At 35.6% G+C, this 17,221-nt stretch overlaps 2 protein-coding genes across 2 annotated transcripts; one reads left to right on the top strand and one right to left on the bottom strand.

Moving 5' to 3' along the window:
- Nucleotides 1–8: 8 nt before the first annotated feature.
- On the top strand, nucleotides 9–10,426 carry casp (Fas associated factor casp). The gene is made up of 15 exons (XM_077436966.1): nucleotides 9–543; nucleotides 2,082–2,150; nucleotides 2,236–2,377; nucleotides 2,459–2,596; nucleotides 4,115–4,286; nucleotides 4,382–4,526; nucleotides 6,378–6,615; nucleotides 6,705–6,850; nucleotides 6,927–7,081; nucleotides 7,153–7,289; nucleotides 7,370–7,532; nucleotides 8,874–8,970; nucleotides 9,042–9,179; nucleotides 9,257–9,334; nucleotides 9,407–10,426. The coding sequence occupies exons 1-15, from the start codon at nucleotides 505–507 to the stop codon at nucleotides 9,494–9,496; spliced, it is 1,947 nt and encodes a 648-aa protein (XP_077293092.1). The 5' UTR covers nucleotides 9–504; the 3' UTR covers nucleotides 9,497–10,426.
- Nucleotides 9,789–13,984, bottom strand: Ir64a (Ionotropic receptor 64a). Its single transcript, XM_077436984.1, has 6 exons — nucleotides 13,308–13,984; nucleotides 11,814–11,981; nucleotides 11,290–11,510; nucleotides 11,007–11,218; nucleotides 10,668–10,939; nucleotides 9,789–10,603 (listed from the first exon to the last, which is right to left on the bottom strand). Exons 1-6 carry the CDS (start codon nucleotides 13,793–13,795, stop codon nucleotides 10,396–10,398), a joined length of 1,569 nt encoding a protein of 522 aa, XP_077293110.1. The 5' UTR covers nucleotides 13,796–13,984; the 3' UTR covers nucleotides 9,789–10,395.
- Between the last annotated feature and the right edge of the window lie 3,237 nt (nucleotides 13,985–17,221).

Here is a 17,221-nt window from a genome sequence, read left to right as displayed (position 1 = left end):
GAATCACTGTTTATGTTTGTAAGAGGATCGTTTATTTATGTTCAGTTGTTACAATGGTAATAGTATGTACGAAGAAGTTGATCTTCGGAGAAGTGAGTTGGCTGAACTCCAGAGGTTCACTTTGGCGTCTGGAGCTGGTGCGTCGGTTTATATACATTGTGGTGATATTCGGCAGGAAAAGAAATGTTACATCGGATTTAAAGTTCATCACACGGCCTCGGGTGAAATAGTTGTAAACGAAGTAAATGTTGAAAATTGTAATATAGCGTCCGCGTAATTCGAAATAGACAGTGATCGGCGAGAAATACGTCGTCGTTTCCTTCACCGATGCGCAGCTAAAGTGCGGTGGCGTAGTGGTGCAGTGGTGCAGTGGTGTGCGGCGTGCGGCGTGTACGTGTAGCTGTGCAGCGTGCGCGAGTGTGCGTGCATCGCAACTCGCAAGTGTCAAGTCATACGCGGAGCGGCGCGTCGCCCGTTGCCGTCACCGTTGTCGTTGTCGTTGCCATGAGCGAGTCGCGCGAAGAAATTCTCGCCAACTTCCAGGTGAGACACCCCCCCCACACCTCCCCCTCTGCCCCTCTGCCCCACGCCTCACCCCTTGGCCCCCACCCGCTCCCCCTATCGAGCTGCTCTCTGTTCGGGAGCCCGCGTGTGCGAACCCCCCCGACCCCACCCTACCCCACCCCACGCATCAACTGATCATCTGTGAGTCTTTCCACGGTCATTGTGCATCGTGTGGACGCTCATTTACAAAGTATGCTCTCAAAACACAAAGCTCGTCCACACCTATCCACACTGACTTCATTCTCGACCTGTTTATTTCAATTCACAATATTTCTTTTGTTTCCCTTTATTTTTTAAATCTTTTTTTCTTTTGTTTTTTTTTTTTCATTTTATTCTACTATGAATTTTCATACTGTTTTGATATTTTCTTTATGTTGAAATGCGTTGTACTTTTTTTTTTCAGAAAATAAAACATTTATAATGATATTCATTCAAACATTTATAATGAATGCACTGTGTTTTAATAATAATATAAATTGTATAAAAAATAAATAAATCATTTCATACAAAGAATGAAAAAAAAAATGTATCTGAAATTTCCATACAAAATCTTTGTTAGACGATGGGGAAAACATTTTTTTTTATCGGCTAGGTCTTATGACTTTTAAATGCATTTTCTAAAATGCGACTCGACTCTATTTTGCTCATTCAAATATTAAAATATATTCCGCTTTAACCGAGAAATTGTATACCATATGTATGTACATATGTACATACATAAGAGGATGTAAAAGGGCAAGCCATACCTGACCTACATATGGCGGATTATTTAAATATATAAAAGCCAGGTCAAAGATATGCCGCATTTCTATATGTAACATAACAAAGACCATCGTTGTTTTGTATATTTTTTTACTTTATCTATATACGAAGTAACAATAGATGAAGTTTTGTGATCATGCGAACATTCAAACTCGAGATTTTGACTGGTTCGAACTCAGAATCGATCACTGATCACGTTTTCGTGATCTAGAAAAAATGTGTCTTTGAATTTTGGGGATTTTTTGAACACCGTTACTCCTATCGAACTGAAACTTAGTATTGGTTACTGAAATTCTTATTGATACGACGTAGATTTTTTTCAAATTTTTAAGTTGACCGAAAATGGTACCTACCCTTATATGTAGGTGTCCTCTTTTTTTAAGTTTTTGTATTCAATTATCTCCCTAATCGCTCACCGAATCAGAATGATATTTTTTTTTCATGTAATAGAAATTATAAATTATATACCCTAATATTTTTACCTGAACCGGAAGTAGTACTTTTACTCTAGAGAATCGAGGTTTTTTATGTTTTTCTCGGGAAACCTTTTGGTTTATTGGACTGAAATTTCATATCTAGAAATTTATTTTTTAACATATTTAAAATTTCGTATTGTGTTATAAAACAACTAATATTCATTACGTTTTTATCACACAGTTTTTTTTTGTTTTTATCATTGTTGTTTATTCTGATGACTTGCACTATCGATGAGTAAATTTTGCCTTTATAAAATCGAAAATTTTCTTTGTTTTCAGGGAATCACAGCCATCGAAGATGTGGCTGAAGCTATACTTCACTTGGATGAGGCGGATTGGGATTTATTAGTAAACATTCACTATACATATGTATATTACAATCGAAAAATTTAAACAATCACATCTATTTACTGGATTTTTTTTTGTTTTCTAGTCGGCTATTAACCGAGTGATGCCACAGGATGTATCGAACTCGAGCTTTAAACACAATTCGATGCTCAACAACAGCGAGGTCGACGTTGAAATGATAGATGACGATATATCAGTTATTAAACCGAAATCTATCGTTCCGATACGTACGTACCCCGACACGTTTATCGTGGAACCTTATTCAAATACGAACGTTAATATGATTTTTTTGTTTGTTTGATAATAAGGGCCGATCGATGGAACCAGCGTCATACACGGCCCGTCCACTTCCTGTAAAATAGACCGCCCGATGCGAACACTGGAATTTCGCGTTCACTATTTAGAAAATGTACATAATTTTTTTATGCCGGATACGGATAATGTCGGTAAGTGAATGCGTAATTGAAATATGATCAGGCCCGGCCCGAGGGTATATTGGTTCCCCGGGGTATATTGGTTGCAGCGCCCTCCCCCCCTTAAATTAAACAATAAATTTCATGAAAGTTATTGAAATTTTATGTTGAAGAAAAATATATTAAGACTAAAACAAATTTTATTCAAAATAGGCACGTTTTATGTATAAAAATGAATGAAATACGAATAACTATGAAAAAATTCGGCAATGAAGACATTGATTTATATTCAACAATGAATTGAAGAATTTATAGAAAGACATTTCTTCTGTCGAATATGATTGGTTAACCCTTAGACCGCGTCACCAAATTTAGCGAACATGCCCTGTACGCGGCTGCTTTTTTGCTGATTTTGTTATCGCGTTTTCGTCTATAAATATATGTTGTAATATTTTTTTGAATTTTACAACCTATATTTTTTTTTTTTGACTACTGCCATCTATTGAATTTGGTAAAGTATACATTTAGTAATATTTTCAACCAAGTTATAAAATGTTAACACAATAGACGGCTCTTATAAAGGTTGGAACTTCCAAGACATCTATGCGAGTCTCGCGCGCTGAGGGCATGTTCGCTAGGACATGTATAGTAGTCGTATGCGGTGGAAAGGTTAAGATATTTAATTTCGTGAAGCAGATCCATCCCTGATATATATGTATACATATGTACGTATGTTTCAGCGGTATTTTATATAAAATACAATTCAAAATTACCATTTCTACTAACGACAGTGTACTGTTTTACAAGTTTTATACGCGAGTCGTTGATATTTGACAGTGTACTTCCTGCATTCCTCGTAAATTATGGTATTTTACAATCAGTATTGTTAGTTCGAGTAAAAAAGATTATATTAAATATAGAATGTTTTATAATTTCAAAGAAAGACAAATTTATTTTTTCAATTTAATGAAAAATAAGGGCGCTTCGCAGCGCCTTTCGTCTATGGCGCCCCTAGGCACGTGCCTAGTTGGCTGCACCTTTGAGCCGGCCCTGTCTATACGTCATATGTATAGGTTTACAAATTAAAACGTGAATAACAAATTTGAAAACTACAAACAAAATATAACAATTGAAAATGTGAATATATGTATACATATGTTTCAGCAGTATTTTGTTTAAAATACAAATCCAAATTACAGTTTGTTGTTTTATTCGTGAGTCGTTGATATTTGACAGTCTACTTCCTGCGTTCCTCGTAAATTATATTTTACAATCAGTATTGTTACTGCGAGTAGAAAAAAAATTAAGTTGAATATAAAATGTTTTATAAGTTCAAAGAAAGCCAAATTATTTTTTTTTTATTTTTTCAATTTAATAATCAAAAAAAGAAAAATGGGGGCGCCTCACAGCGCTCCATGTCTATGGCGCCCCTAGGCACGTGCCTAGTCTGCTGCACCTTTGAGCCGGCCCTGAATGTGATTGTTTTGTATATGTATGTATGTATGTACGTGTGTAAAAATAATCTGTTTATGTTTTTTTTTTGTAATTTAGGAGACCTTCGTAGAAAAATTTGCGATTTATCGGGAGTAGCACCGTGTCGTCAAATCTTAGAAGGTTTGCAAAGTCCGTTGGTGCTACCCAATTGTCCTCTGTCTTCTTTGTGTTTACCCCTACCGTGCAATATCTTCATGAAGGTACCTGAAGAAAAACAACTCGATGATAGGTAATTTATATATATAAATATACATACTTTTTTTTTCATATATGTATGTAAATAACAACATAAATAACCGTTACCATATTTTATGCCATTTTCAGATCGGCCGAGCGTTTGACTCAAATGTACACTTTAAATATAGACAATGAAGACAAACTCTTAAAATTACAGTTTCCAGGAACTCGTACTATCCTTCAAATTAAAGGAGATATTTATTCACTAACTAATATTCCAGTAAGGCACCAGGTTTGTGCTTTTGATTATTACTTTATCTATGTACGTAGTAACAATAGATGAAGTTTTGTGATCATGCGAAGATTCGAACTCGAGATTTTGACTGATTCGAACTCAGAATCGATTACTGATCACGTTTTAATGATCTAGAAAAAATGTGTGTGTGTCTGTGTACTTTGGGGATTTTTTCAACACCGTTAGTCCTATCGAACCGAAACTTAGTATCGGTTAATGAAATTCTTATAGACACTACGTAAATTTTTTTCAAATTTTTTAGTTGACCGGAAATGGTACCTCCCCTTATAGGTGTCCTCTTTTTTTTTAAGTTTTTGAATTCGATTTTCTCCCAAACTACTAACTGAATCGGACTGAATTTTTTTTACATGTACTAGAAATAATAATTTTTATAATTTTATATTTTTTAAATATTTTTATCTGAACTGGAAGTAGTACTTTTACTCTAGAGAATCGAGGTTTTTTATGTTTTTCTCAAAAGCCTTTTGATTTATCGAACTGAAATTTCATATCGATCAGTTTAAGCTCAATATCAAGTTATGTATAAAATTTGGTAAGCGTCCGTCGACCGGAAGTGGCAGTTTACTCTTGTTCGATTTTTCTTCCACTATTTTTTTCGACCCCTTAAACATGTGTGGTCTTCACGAAAAAATGCAAGTATAATTCTTGTATCAATGTGATTAAAATAACAAAAAATCACTAAATTTAATAAACCGGAAGTGGGATTTTATCTCTTCCGGAAGCATCCGGAAGGAAGGTCAAAAATGTTGTCGCCTAGATCCTGACCACACCCCTGAACGTATTAAGCTGAAAATTTATATTTATATTGTTTATGTACTAACTTAGATTTGGTAACGTTTTGGTCAGAATTCGTAAACCGGAAGTAGTATTTAAAAAAAAAAACAATATTTCATTATTTTATTTTGACCTTTTAAATTATTTTAAGCGTCCTGATATATATTGTGTATAATAAAGATAGTGATTTTAAATAAAAATAAAAAATAAAATCATCAAATTTAATGAACCGGAAGTTAGATTTTCTCCTCTTATAAAGGTCAAAAATGTTGTCGCCTGGATCCTGTCCACACCCCTGAACGTATTAAGCTCAACATTTATATTTATGTTGTTTATGTACTAACTTAGATTTGGTAACGTTTTGGTCTGAATTCGTAAACCGGAAGTAGTATTTTTTTTAAAAACAATATTTCATTATTTTATTTTGACCTTTTAAATTATTTTAAACGTCTTGATATTTATTGTGTATAATAGAGATAGTGATTATAAATAAAAATAAAAAATAAAATCACCAAATTTAATGAACCGGAAGTGGGATTTTCTCCTCTTAGAAAGGTCAAAAATGTTGTCGCCTGGATCCTGTCCACACCCCTGAACGTATTTAGCTGAAAATTTATATTTGTATTCTTTATGTACTAACTTAGAGCTGCTAACGTTTTGGTCAGAATTCGTAAACCGGAAGTAGTATTTTTTTTTAAAACAATATTTAATTATTTTTTCATTATTTTATTTTGACCTTTTAAATTATTTTTATCCTCTTGATATTTAATGTGTATAATAATTATACTGATTTTAAATAATAAAAAAAATTTGAACAAAATCCGACAACCGGAAGTAGAACTTTTGTCTTGTGCAAGGATTTGCATATATTTGCGCTCAATTTGTATCGCTATCATAGTTATTAGTTCAATATCTAATTTTGTTTTGTAACCTTCTTATATTCCTCAAATACATAGATAAGTCATGGGTTGGTCACACCCAAATTTTTTTTTTGTTGTTGTACAGTCACGTCAATGCAATTGAAATTTAATTCGTTGTTTTATTGATTTTTAGGTTTGGACAGGTTGGCCTGATACGCCGAATTTAGACGAGACTATGCTAGCCCTATCTGGAGTGGGTTTTCCGGTGCACAATCTCAAAGTTAGAAAAGTCGTTCCAAAGCCTATTACCGTACACAATGATTCCGACAGTGAAGAAAGTTCTGTGGGCGAGTTCGAAGACGCGGAAACGTTCGCCGTCGAAGATGACATATTTTTGGACAACGTTCGAACAAAGAAAGAAGATCCTTTAAGTACTTAAATAATAATAAAGAAACCCATCAGTTTTGTTGGATGTGTAATAAATTAAGGACGTCTAGTTGTAATGTTGTTTTATAATCAGTTCCAGATAACGTCGACGATGAAACTATCGGATGTATTCAATTTTCTGAACGTTTTCAAGAAAGATACGGTCCGTTACATCCGCTCTTCTTCCAGGGTTCTCTAGACAATGCAATTAAAGAGGCTTGCATGAAGCCTGCTAAAGACGTAAGTGTTTTTGTTTTTTTTCATTATTGTTATTCATCTTTTTGGTCAGCCTAGATAATGATTGTTTTTGTTACAGCGCCGTTTACTCGGAATATATTTACATCACGAAGCGAGCGTTTTGTCGAATGTGTTCTGCGCTCAGTTATTAGGCTGTGAATCTGTGTTACAAGTGTTAGCTGCGAATTTTGTTGTATACGGATGGGATCTCACGTTTGAATCGAATAAAAACATGTAAGAATGTTGGGTCGTATTTGTCGTTGTACGTTGATTTCTTTTGCTAATTTTTAATGTTGTGTTTTAAGGTTGCTATCGTCTGTGTCGAATACTCTCGGCGGAGTAGCTAGTATGACTGTTAAAAATATTCCATTAGACAGATTGCCAGTATTAATAATCATTATGAGGATACGATCTAATACAGAAATTTTCTCTGTTATCAATGGTATGTGTATATTATTTTTTTCATTCCGTTGATTCAATAGAATAATGTTTTATTGGCTATTTTTTTTTGTCACGGTATAGGAAATGTTACGTTAGAAGAGCTTTTAGGTCAACTTGTAGAAGGTGTTGAGAGGTGGGCGGGTAGACGTGATGAAGAAATCCAGGAAGAACAGCAGAGAGCTGCTCTGCAACAACTCAAATGGGAACAAGATGAAGCTTATCGACAAAGTTTAGAAGCTGATAGGTTGTTAATATATATGAATACTAGTGTTTTGCCCGTCGATTTCAACGTGTGGCTTCGGAGATTAATTGATACACGAATAAAACTAAAGTTATATCTAGTCTTCTAATATATAATTTCGAAAGAGACTTTGTATGTATGGTTTGGGTGGTAGAATCCGTGACGTATCGAAAAAATCTAATTTTCTACGACGACGATATCAGTATCGATTTCGATTACATTTTCAGTTACTGTTCCAGATTGTTAATTCAGTTCCGGATCTGGATTCATTTTTCAGTTCCGTATCAGGGTTCATTATTGACCATGTTTAAGCGGTTTATATTACAAATACCGAGCGAAGCCGGGTAAAACCACCAGTTATATAAATATAGTGTAAGGTAATTTATAGGCGCGCGCGTATGAATGCGCCATTCACCCGTTTGAAATGATGATTAACCTTTTGAGTAGTGAGTTAATTTGAACACCAGAAACGTCTCAGGAGTGAGTTTTTTTTTCGGAATCAACTGACTTGAAAAATCCGAGCGAACACTCTCTTATTTTGTGGGAAGTTTTAAAGTTGACATATTTCGCTCGATTATATGATTGATTTATTGCCCGGTGGTGGCTTTGCCTTGCATCCCTGACCAAATTCTCTCGAAAATAAATCTATAATTTTACGCTAAATTATTTTTATGAGGGTCAAATGAAATAAATTTAGTCAGACGTTTCAATGTTATTCGTTCGGAACATATTTTATAGTTTTTACATGTGGAAAATATTACTTTAGAAAAAAAATTGTCATCATGTTCAGTCATAAAAATTTAACTGGCTTTCACGCCGCGTTTAATTTGGTTTCTTTATTCGAATACAAAAATATATATACACAAGAGTGAAAGAGAAACCTCAGCAACACTTGAAAAAAAACGAGATGCAAATATGTCGATCAATGAGAGAGGTAGAGTATTTTGAGTGATTGAACGTGTCAAACCGTACGGGTACGGTCATACTCTGGTGGGGCCATTTTACTTAGCCCGTACCCGTACGGTCGTACTCCTGAAAGGGTTTATGTGTGTGTACGCTCCCGTGTAGTGCATTAGACGATGACGTCACTAATCACTCGTCGCTCAATATCAGGAGCACATGTCAGATGCTCGGCGCTAGTTCCCCACTTCCCCGCGTCTTCACGCCACATCGCCATGCATAACATATACTGCTGGTATTCTAAAATTTGTTTTTTTGAAATCTTCATACTTGTCGACGCGTCCGCCACATACTCACATACCCGTTTTTATATATATTATTTTTAATATTAACTAAATTGTTGTGGAAACAATATTTACTAACTGATTGAACTTTTATAATTAGGGCCAAAGAAGAATTAAAGAAACGGATAGAAAAAGCAGAAAATGAAGAGAGAGCTCGTATAGAGTCTGAACGGCAAGAGGCTGAAGCGAAAAGAGAGGTATGTATATAAGTATTTTTACTTGTTTGAAAAAAGCTTGGGATGTATTAATATGTTTGCATTTCTGATAGGCGGTTCGTCAAGCGGCTCTATCTCGACTTCCAGAAGAGCCTCCAGCTGATGCTGGCAATTCTATCACCAAAATACGTGTTCGTTTACCTGAAGGAAGTTTTCTCGAAAGGCGCTTTACAACAAATACAATGTTAAAAGTAAGTCATGGAACTTTATAAGATTTTATTTGCGTTTTATTTTATTTTATTACAATGTATTTTGATGTGTTTTATAGATTTTATTGGATTACTTGACAGTAGAAGGTTATCCTGCCGAAGAATATAAAATAATTTCTAGCTGGCCTAGAAGAGATGTGAGTTTGTGTACATATAATAATGTGTAATAATATGTTAATATTGTGTAATAATTATATTTTCATTTTCAGTTAACTACCATAGACGGTGATTCAACATTATTAGCTTTAAAACTATGTCCACAAGAAACTGTAATGTTAGAAAAGCGATCAAGTGAGTGACTATAATAAAATATTAATGGAAAAAAAAAATGTAAATAGCCTCAGATTTTTGATCTTAAAATTATTGTATGATTTAATTATGTGTATGTATATTAACAACAGCAGGTATATATTATATATGATTTTGTGCTATTTATTTATGAAAAAGTATGTAAAGCGATTCGTCCAATTGTTTTTGGAAGTGATTAGTATATTTTATGATATTTTGGCGCAGAATTGTGTAAAATTTGAGATTAATCCATATGTATTTATTTGTATATTTTATTATTCACACGGTCAACAGTTTCTTGAAGCAACGCATATTTGTATTTATATCAAATGAAATTTTTTGTGTTATCTTTTATATGTGTAAACATTGCAGGACCGTGACTGTTAGCATTATATGTAATTTGTTTTTATACAGTGATAATTTACAGTCGCAGCATTGTTTAAACTAAATGAATACATTCAAACCAATAGTCTTGTAACAGGTAACTTGATGTGAAAGGTTTAACAACACTAACCGTTTTGATTTCGTCGATTTTTAAATGATGTTATGATCGTAACCAAAATTCAAAATTTAGTCCATTTCATCGTCTTGTCTGTACGAGTAACACATTCGGTGTCTGTTTTTTATTTTTCTACAAATGTCTCCTTATGTTTTTCAAAAGAAACATTCAATTCGGGTTTATTTTTCATATAAATGTGTTCATTATATCTTATCAAATTGTACATTTTCTCAAATAAAGTATAACATTTGGAAAAAACAACTGTTTTGTTATTGGCCAGACGTGGAGTCACAAATCCAAAGTCTGGCCAGCAGAAACCAGTGGGAATTGAACCCGTGACCACTTTGTTAAAAGCATTATATGCTAACCAATAGTCTATTCTGCTGGTTATTTTAATAATATTGAATTGCTCTAATTGAATTTTCTATTAACGATTTCAAGGAACAAAAAAAATACTGAAAAAATCATTCCGATTAGTAAAAATATTAAAACTGACGAAAATTCTATGATGGTGACATTGAATTTCGACGAGTCGATACTTTTAACACATTTTGGTCTTTTCGCACTCCATATGGACATTTGTCTCGCCATCAGGCCGCTTTCAGCAACTTTACGCAGCCTGAAATATCACAGATAATATTAATATACATAATTTAATGCATACATGAATACATTAAACTCACCCGTAAGTGACCAATTTTCTAAACGGCGAATGTTTCTGCACTATGGCCATCGTTTTTTGCGTGGGAAACAAATTTATTTCAGACAACTCGCAAACTTGCTGCTCCGAAAACGTATCTGCGATAATTTTATAAGCAACGGCATTGTCCACAAAGAAAGCGAACCCTCCATTCTTCACCATTTGCAAACCTTCATCAGGATGAAAAAAATTATTTATCTTGTCATTTGAAACTTTCTTTCTATACAACTGTATTGCGACCTCGTCATTCGTTTGCTGAAAAATAAGCACATTTTTAATGTGTATAAAAATATATATACAATATAGAAACTTATTACAATACCCGAAAAGCATTTGTAGTGTATGGAACATCTTCGACTCCCAATTGTAAATTACTATTGATCAAGTCTGTCGGCGTTCTGATAGTTCTGGGAGGATCCATCAACAGCGAAGATACAATACTTGCCGAATAAAACTGATATAACAATAAGGAGAAAGTGAAGATAGTAAAAATGACGACTCTTCCGGAAAGCATTGGTAAACTGCTAGTCATTCCTAAAGCGAAATGTTATCGATTGTTTAATATATGTATTATTACATATCGAATATTATCATTACAATTGTACCTTGCTGAAAAATAGCTCCGAAAATAAAAAGTAGCACTCCGCTCAATGAACCTTCATCTGCGGCAAATATTATTCTTCCCTGAATTTTAAATAACAAATAAACTGTCGTAGATGTTATGAAAACAGTTCCAAATATGCAACACCATACATTATCTTCTAATGGTCTAGTGTAGATTTTAAAAATCGATGCTCGCTTTGGATGACGAAAAATAAAGCACGATCTACAACATTTTGTGTATTTTCAATTTGAGTTTGAACTTGAGAAAGGTACAGAATATTAAAAAAGGCTGGTTTTAAATGTTGCACCTGTCCACGGAAATCACAGTCGGAAAACATGGGTAAAAACGGAGACTACAGTCACCCGCTGTCAAGCAACAAGACGCTAAAGACTGTAATCTCCGTTTCCCGCATACAATGTGTTGAGTGCTCATAGGAAAGTATGGAATGAGTCAAGTATAACAAGACCAGGGGGTATCAAGCTGTATTTAAAATTCATGAATAGATTGAATAATATTTACAAGTACCTGGATATCCATGTTTGAATGGTATAGCCCGTGACTTTAGCTCTCTCCAAACGAAAGAATATTGGAGATCCACCGATGTCTATTTTCCTTCTCTCCAATTGTCCGACCATACCATCAAAACTACCATTCTGCATGTATCCCCATGACAATGTCCTCATCATATAGAAACTGCGTGCCAAAATCGAACAATTTTATAAAGACTTTATTAAACTTGTATTTGAAATAAAAGACAGTAGCGTCGCTATGCCCTTGCGGGGAGTGCGGTCTGCACCGGGTGACACCAAATTGCTCAAATTGAATAACGCTAATTCGACATATTCGTTGTATGACGGTCCTCGAGTGGCTGAATGCTTCATTGGAATTTCTGTATATATACAGCTTTCTGTATTTATACAGCTACTGCGAAATCCCTCTGGAGCAGCTATATATATCAAACATGAGCCATAATTGGCTTTTATGTATTTTATCTTTAATTTATACCAGAAAGGCCTAACAGGTAATCCAAAAGCACCTTCCTGGCCGGAAACGTTGTTCATTTGATTCAAGTATTATTAGTACTGTGCAAACTAAATATTATACATATCAATTAACGGTAATGGGATTATTAGTCGTATTGCGGTGGTCACAAAGACAATTTTTGCGGCGAAAATCGCGAATGAGGAATATTTGACACTCGAGTTTTCGTTAGTATGATGGACTTTTCGGCTGCCAAATGTTCCATTATAGAGATTTTACTGACTTTGTGACCAGTAATCATCGAACCAATTTAAAATATATTCTAGACTTAAATATTTAAAAATAAGTACGATAGTTATCGTTAGAATGATGGACTTTTCGGCTGCCAGATGTTCCGTTATAGAGATTTTAGTGACTTTTGGGGGAGCGCTTTGTGACCAATAATCACCAAACCCAATTAACACCCAAACAGATAATTTGTAAATTTGCAGCGGTTTTAAAAAAAGTTCAGCGAAATCCAGTAAATACATATCTAAAATTCATAGAGACATATAGGGACAAATTTATAAATCTGCAGCATTTTATACATTTCAGCGAAATTCTAGATTGCTGAAAGCTCGAGGTTTTGCAAGAAAATGGGCAAGGTTACCAATTTGTTGGAACCGTTTCAATGAAAATCTAATAAATTGGCAAACTGATAGGAAACGATCGACCTGGAATCACAAATCCAAGGTCTGACCAGCAGAAACCAGTGGGAATTGAACCCGTGACCACTCTGTTCAAAGCATTATATGCTAACCACTGGTTTATTCTGCTGGTTTTGTTCGAACTCCTGAGAAATCAGTATCTACCTAAATGTAAGAAGGTTAACTGATCCAGTCAGACGGAGACACAATCCAGAAACAACGTGTGAACTTACATAGCTTCTCTTTTGAATGTATTTTTAAATTATCAAATATTTATAATCAATAAAAAATATTTTTTAGGTAACACCACCCTTAGCGACGCCACTGTAAAAGATATATTCAAATTAACAACCTGAAATTATAAATGTCTTTTAAGTGTAGAAGCAAAGCAAAGTTGAAACGACTAAATGAGTCAATATGAGGATCGATAGGGTTTGATACAAATTTAGTGAATCTATATTTGACGTGATTTCTAACGACGATCATGCATTTTAGAACGACGCCAGTCATATTAGATCTTTGAACGTATTTGTACTTTCTAGGCAAGAGATTGAAACCGCCGTTCACATCCCAACATCCCAAATGTTCGATGATGAATCGGCCGTGATGATATCTCCCCGTATGATACACGTCGTACAATTTATACGACCTGTCATTGCTCAGGTCGACGTATGTAATTTCAGCATCGATGTTGATGTTCAGCCGTGCCAAAAAGTTGATTGTGTCGTTTGAAAAGTCGCTCTGCAACAGTAACCACTTATGGGTGAAATTAAAAATGGAGGGATAGTCGAAAATCGCCGAAGTCTCGTTTATGAAGTGTGCAGACGCGTCGCAGTCCATATTCACAACTATGCCTAGATCAGGGTAGTCTCTGTCGAATATTGTATCCAGCGAGTTTGATATTTGGTGTATGTTGACTTGAAAGCCATGTCCTGAGAGATATTTGATCAGCGTCACCTGTTTGTACTCGGATTCACAGTCGACCAGTATGATGTTGTTCACGCGTTTTAAATTGTAATAGCTTTTGATGAAATCAAATTTGTTTGCTTTGACGTGACCGTAGAGTAATAATAAGAATGGTATAAAGTAGACATAGTTTGCCATAGCAATGTTCATGCTTTTTGAATATTTTGTCTGAATGACGGTTCTGCTTGGATACGATCATTTATAAGTACTTTCAGTTGTATACGAATTGAATCAGGGTTGTCGAATTAAACGTCCTAATATTGTCTTTATTTTAAATTGCACGATTTATTTTATTTAACACATTCAGCAAGGCGCATGATTTCGTACATTTGCCCGTGTGGCGGCACTGTCACGCGTATCGGCACCCAATTACGCGTGACAGCATTAAATCACTTTATTTTATTGTTACAAATCAATATACACTCGCCATTACAGATTTGCTCCAATGCGATGGGTGTACGTTAACGAAATACAGAATACATAAACAATCAGAAATACAGTAATACATACATATACAATCAGAATATATAGCATATAACAATTAATCAGAAATAATAATCATAGATACATATATGAATTATTTTTAGATTTTTTTTTTGTATACAATTTTTATACATATAATAAATACGAAATTATAGAGATGTCTATAGAGATATCTATAGATTTCAGATTACTGTGTATAATTATTACAATTATACTGTGTATAATTATTACAATTATAAACAGACAGATTTTGTGACAACAGGATTAGATCTAATACCAATTTTCAGGAACCGATTCAGCAATGATCAGATAAAATTGGCAAACTCTGATAGAGAAACGATCGATTTGGAGTCACAAAACCCCCAAATCTAACCAGCAGTGGCGAGGACTCGAACCTTTGACCTCAGTGGTGCTAAATATATACGCTAAATATATAATGAGTTTATGGGGACTAGTCTAGTTGTGAAGGTCTTCTTCACCACCAGTCCGCCATGTATTATAGACAGGTTCGTCTGTGTTCGGTATTAAATACAGCTATGTTGAATATGGTATTTATTTGGTAGTAACACGTATACACAAGTATGATTGTTGGCAAAAGTATGTCGTTCAGCGGTCTCTGGATATGGTAGAGTGTCGCTGGCTCGGCATTCAGCTATGTTCAGAAGGTCTCTGGATGCGGCAGTGTGTTGCTGGCTCGTTGTTCGGCTATGTTCGGAAGGTCTCTGGATACGGCAGTGTGTTGCTGGCTCGTCCGGCTGGTTGATCTTCCAAGTCCGCGTAGTGTAGTGGTGGCTGGTCAGGAGCTGGATGTCGACTGGTCTGCTGCTGTGTGTCGACGCTTGCTGCTGTGGGTCGACTGGCGTTGTTTGGGTTGTACCTCCTTTTATAGTGTTTCTGGAGTCACCTGACCGATGGTGGTGGTTTGTTGATGCGTAAGCGAGGAATTTGCTTTTGTCGAGGGGTAGAATTTTCTGGAACGATTGGCGCCGTTCCGCTCGATGTAGTTTAATGGTGGCGGCGTGTTTCGACCGTTTTGGTTCCACTCGACTGGTAGGTGCGTTCCGCTTGAGTTTAATATAATGACTGCAGGTGTGCGTCGTCTGGGTTTCGTTCCGCTTGTTTACGTGTGTGAGTTCTGCAAGGAATGTGGTTTGTTGTTGCGGAATATTCTCGAATGTTTCGATGACGATGACGATGACGAGATTCCTACAAGTTGTTATATAATGAGTTGTGCCTAAATCTTTAGAGCTTTATAGGAATTTTAGTGTTGGGGTGCTCAATGAAGTGGAACCGTAAAATTATAGTCTGCTATAGTACTATCCGCGTGGCCACCGGTGGTACACGCCGGGTTGAACGTGTTAAACTGACGAGTGCACTTATACAGATAAAATCAATCAATCAATACAGTCAGTATACATAAGTATTTTATACAATGCGAACGGTAATTGGACTATTCGTCACATTGCGGTGGTCACAAAGACAATTTTTGTCATGAAAATCGCGAATACACAATATTTGGCACTCAAGTTCTCGTTACTATGATAGTTATCGTTAGTATGATGGACTTTTCGGCTGCCAGATGTTCCGTTATAGAGATTTTAGTGACTTTGTGACCAGTAATCACCGAACCAATGCGAACATCCACATTGACATCTATGGAGAGATTTTTGCAACATTTTGTAATGATACTGGCGAACCTCAAGACGCTGAATAACTTGAGATTAGAAAGGATATGCCAAATTTTTACAGGAACCATTTCAATGAAAATCAGAAAATTTGGCAAACTCTTATAGATCGGGTGATAGGTTTTGACCGATTCCCGACCTATGGAAACTCAGTTGAGCTTTGAAGAGGATATTTATTGTTCGATTAATACATATGGTGAGATCACGTTCTGGAAGATTCCTACAGGGTCCAGGTCTTTCTTTGTGTGGTGTGTTTGGTGCGTAGTTAGTTGGCTCCGTGGGGCTTCCCATGTACCTACTCGTGATTGCGTATTTGGAGCGAGTTCATGGTTCGAACGAAGGTATATCGGACTAGGTTGACTTTACGTGTTCGAATAGGACGCGATGATCTCATTTGTAAAGCTCGAGTTCGATGGGGGAGGGGGGGGGGAGGGAATAGGTGATATCATTGACTTAGTTTCGTAATAGTACAAGTTGTGTTACATTCCTACAATCTGATAAGAAACAATCGACCTGGAGTCACAAACCGAGGTCTAGCCAGCAGCGAAACTCTAGTGGGACTCAAACCCGTGACCACTCTGCTCGCAAGCATAATATGCTAACCACTAGTCCATGCTACTGGTTATATTAATTGTATGGAAATTTATCTAAGCCAAGTTATTTGCCATTTTGTACAACTTGTTGTAACGTAGAAATTAGGTAATTGGTGCTCGTCGACCACTGTTTTTTTAGTTTATCTTAGTTTGTTATAAGTTACATATGTATGTGCTAATAAATAAATAATCATCATCATAGTCTACAGCCACTCACCATTCACTGCTGGATGAAGGCCTTTCCAACACGCTTCCACTCGTCTCTGTTTTGCGCAACTCTCATCCATCTCACCCCACACATTTTCCTAATTTCGTCTACCCATCTTCCCTACGATCTTCCTTTTACCTTTTTGTATTCTCTCGGGTACCATTCTAGTACTTATTTTATCCACCTTTCGTCCATTCTTCTAGCTACGTGGCCCGCCCATTGTCATTTCAATCTCTTCACTCTATCCACTACTCATTGCCATACTTCTCACCCACGTATTCCGTTTCCTGTCTTTCCTCGTTATGTCAATCAGAGAGCGTTCCATACTTCT

The sequence above is a fragment of the Arctopsyche grandis genome, chromosome 8 (assembly GCF_051622035.1).
Source record: "Arctopsyche grandis isolate Sample6627 chromosome 8, ASM5162203v2, whole genome shotgun sequence".
NCBI lineage: Eukaryota > Metazoa > Arthropoda > Insecta > Trichoptera > Hydropsychidae > Arctopsyche > Arctopsyche grandis.
This window is presented reverse-complemented; position numbering and strand designations above follow the sequence as displayed.

What these genes read in the sequence shown, in the direction of transcription:
- casp (XM_077436966.1), top strand. Translation starts at nt 505, where the DNA reads ATGAGCGAGTCGCGCGAAGAAATTCTCGCCAACTTCCAG. An exon ending in AATTTTCTCTGTTATCAATG is followed by an intron (nt 7,290 to 7,369) that starts GTATGTGTATAT and finishes GTCACGGTATAG; the next exon opens with GAAATGTTACGTTAGAAGAG. An exon ending in CTAGCTGGCCTAGAAGAGAT is followed by an intron (nt 9,335 to 9,406) that starts GTGAGTTTGTGT and finishes TTTCATTTTCAG; the next exon opens with TTAACTACCATAGACGGTGA.
- Ir64a (XM_077436984.1), bottom strand. Translation starts at nt 13,795, where the DNA reads ATGGACTGCGACGCGTCTGCACACTTCATAAACGAGACTTCGGCGATT. An exon ending in CGGAGCTATTTTTCAGCAAG is followed by an intron (nt 11,219 to 11,289) that starts GTACAATTGTAA and finishes ATTTCGCTTTAG; the next exon opens with GAATGACTAGCAGTTTACCA. An exon ending in AGAAAATTGGTCACTTACGG is followed by an intron (nt 10,604 to 10,667) that starts GTGAGTTTAATG and finishes GTGATATTTCAG; the next exon opens with GCTGCGTAAAGTTGCTGAAA.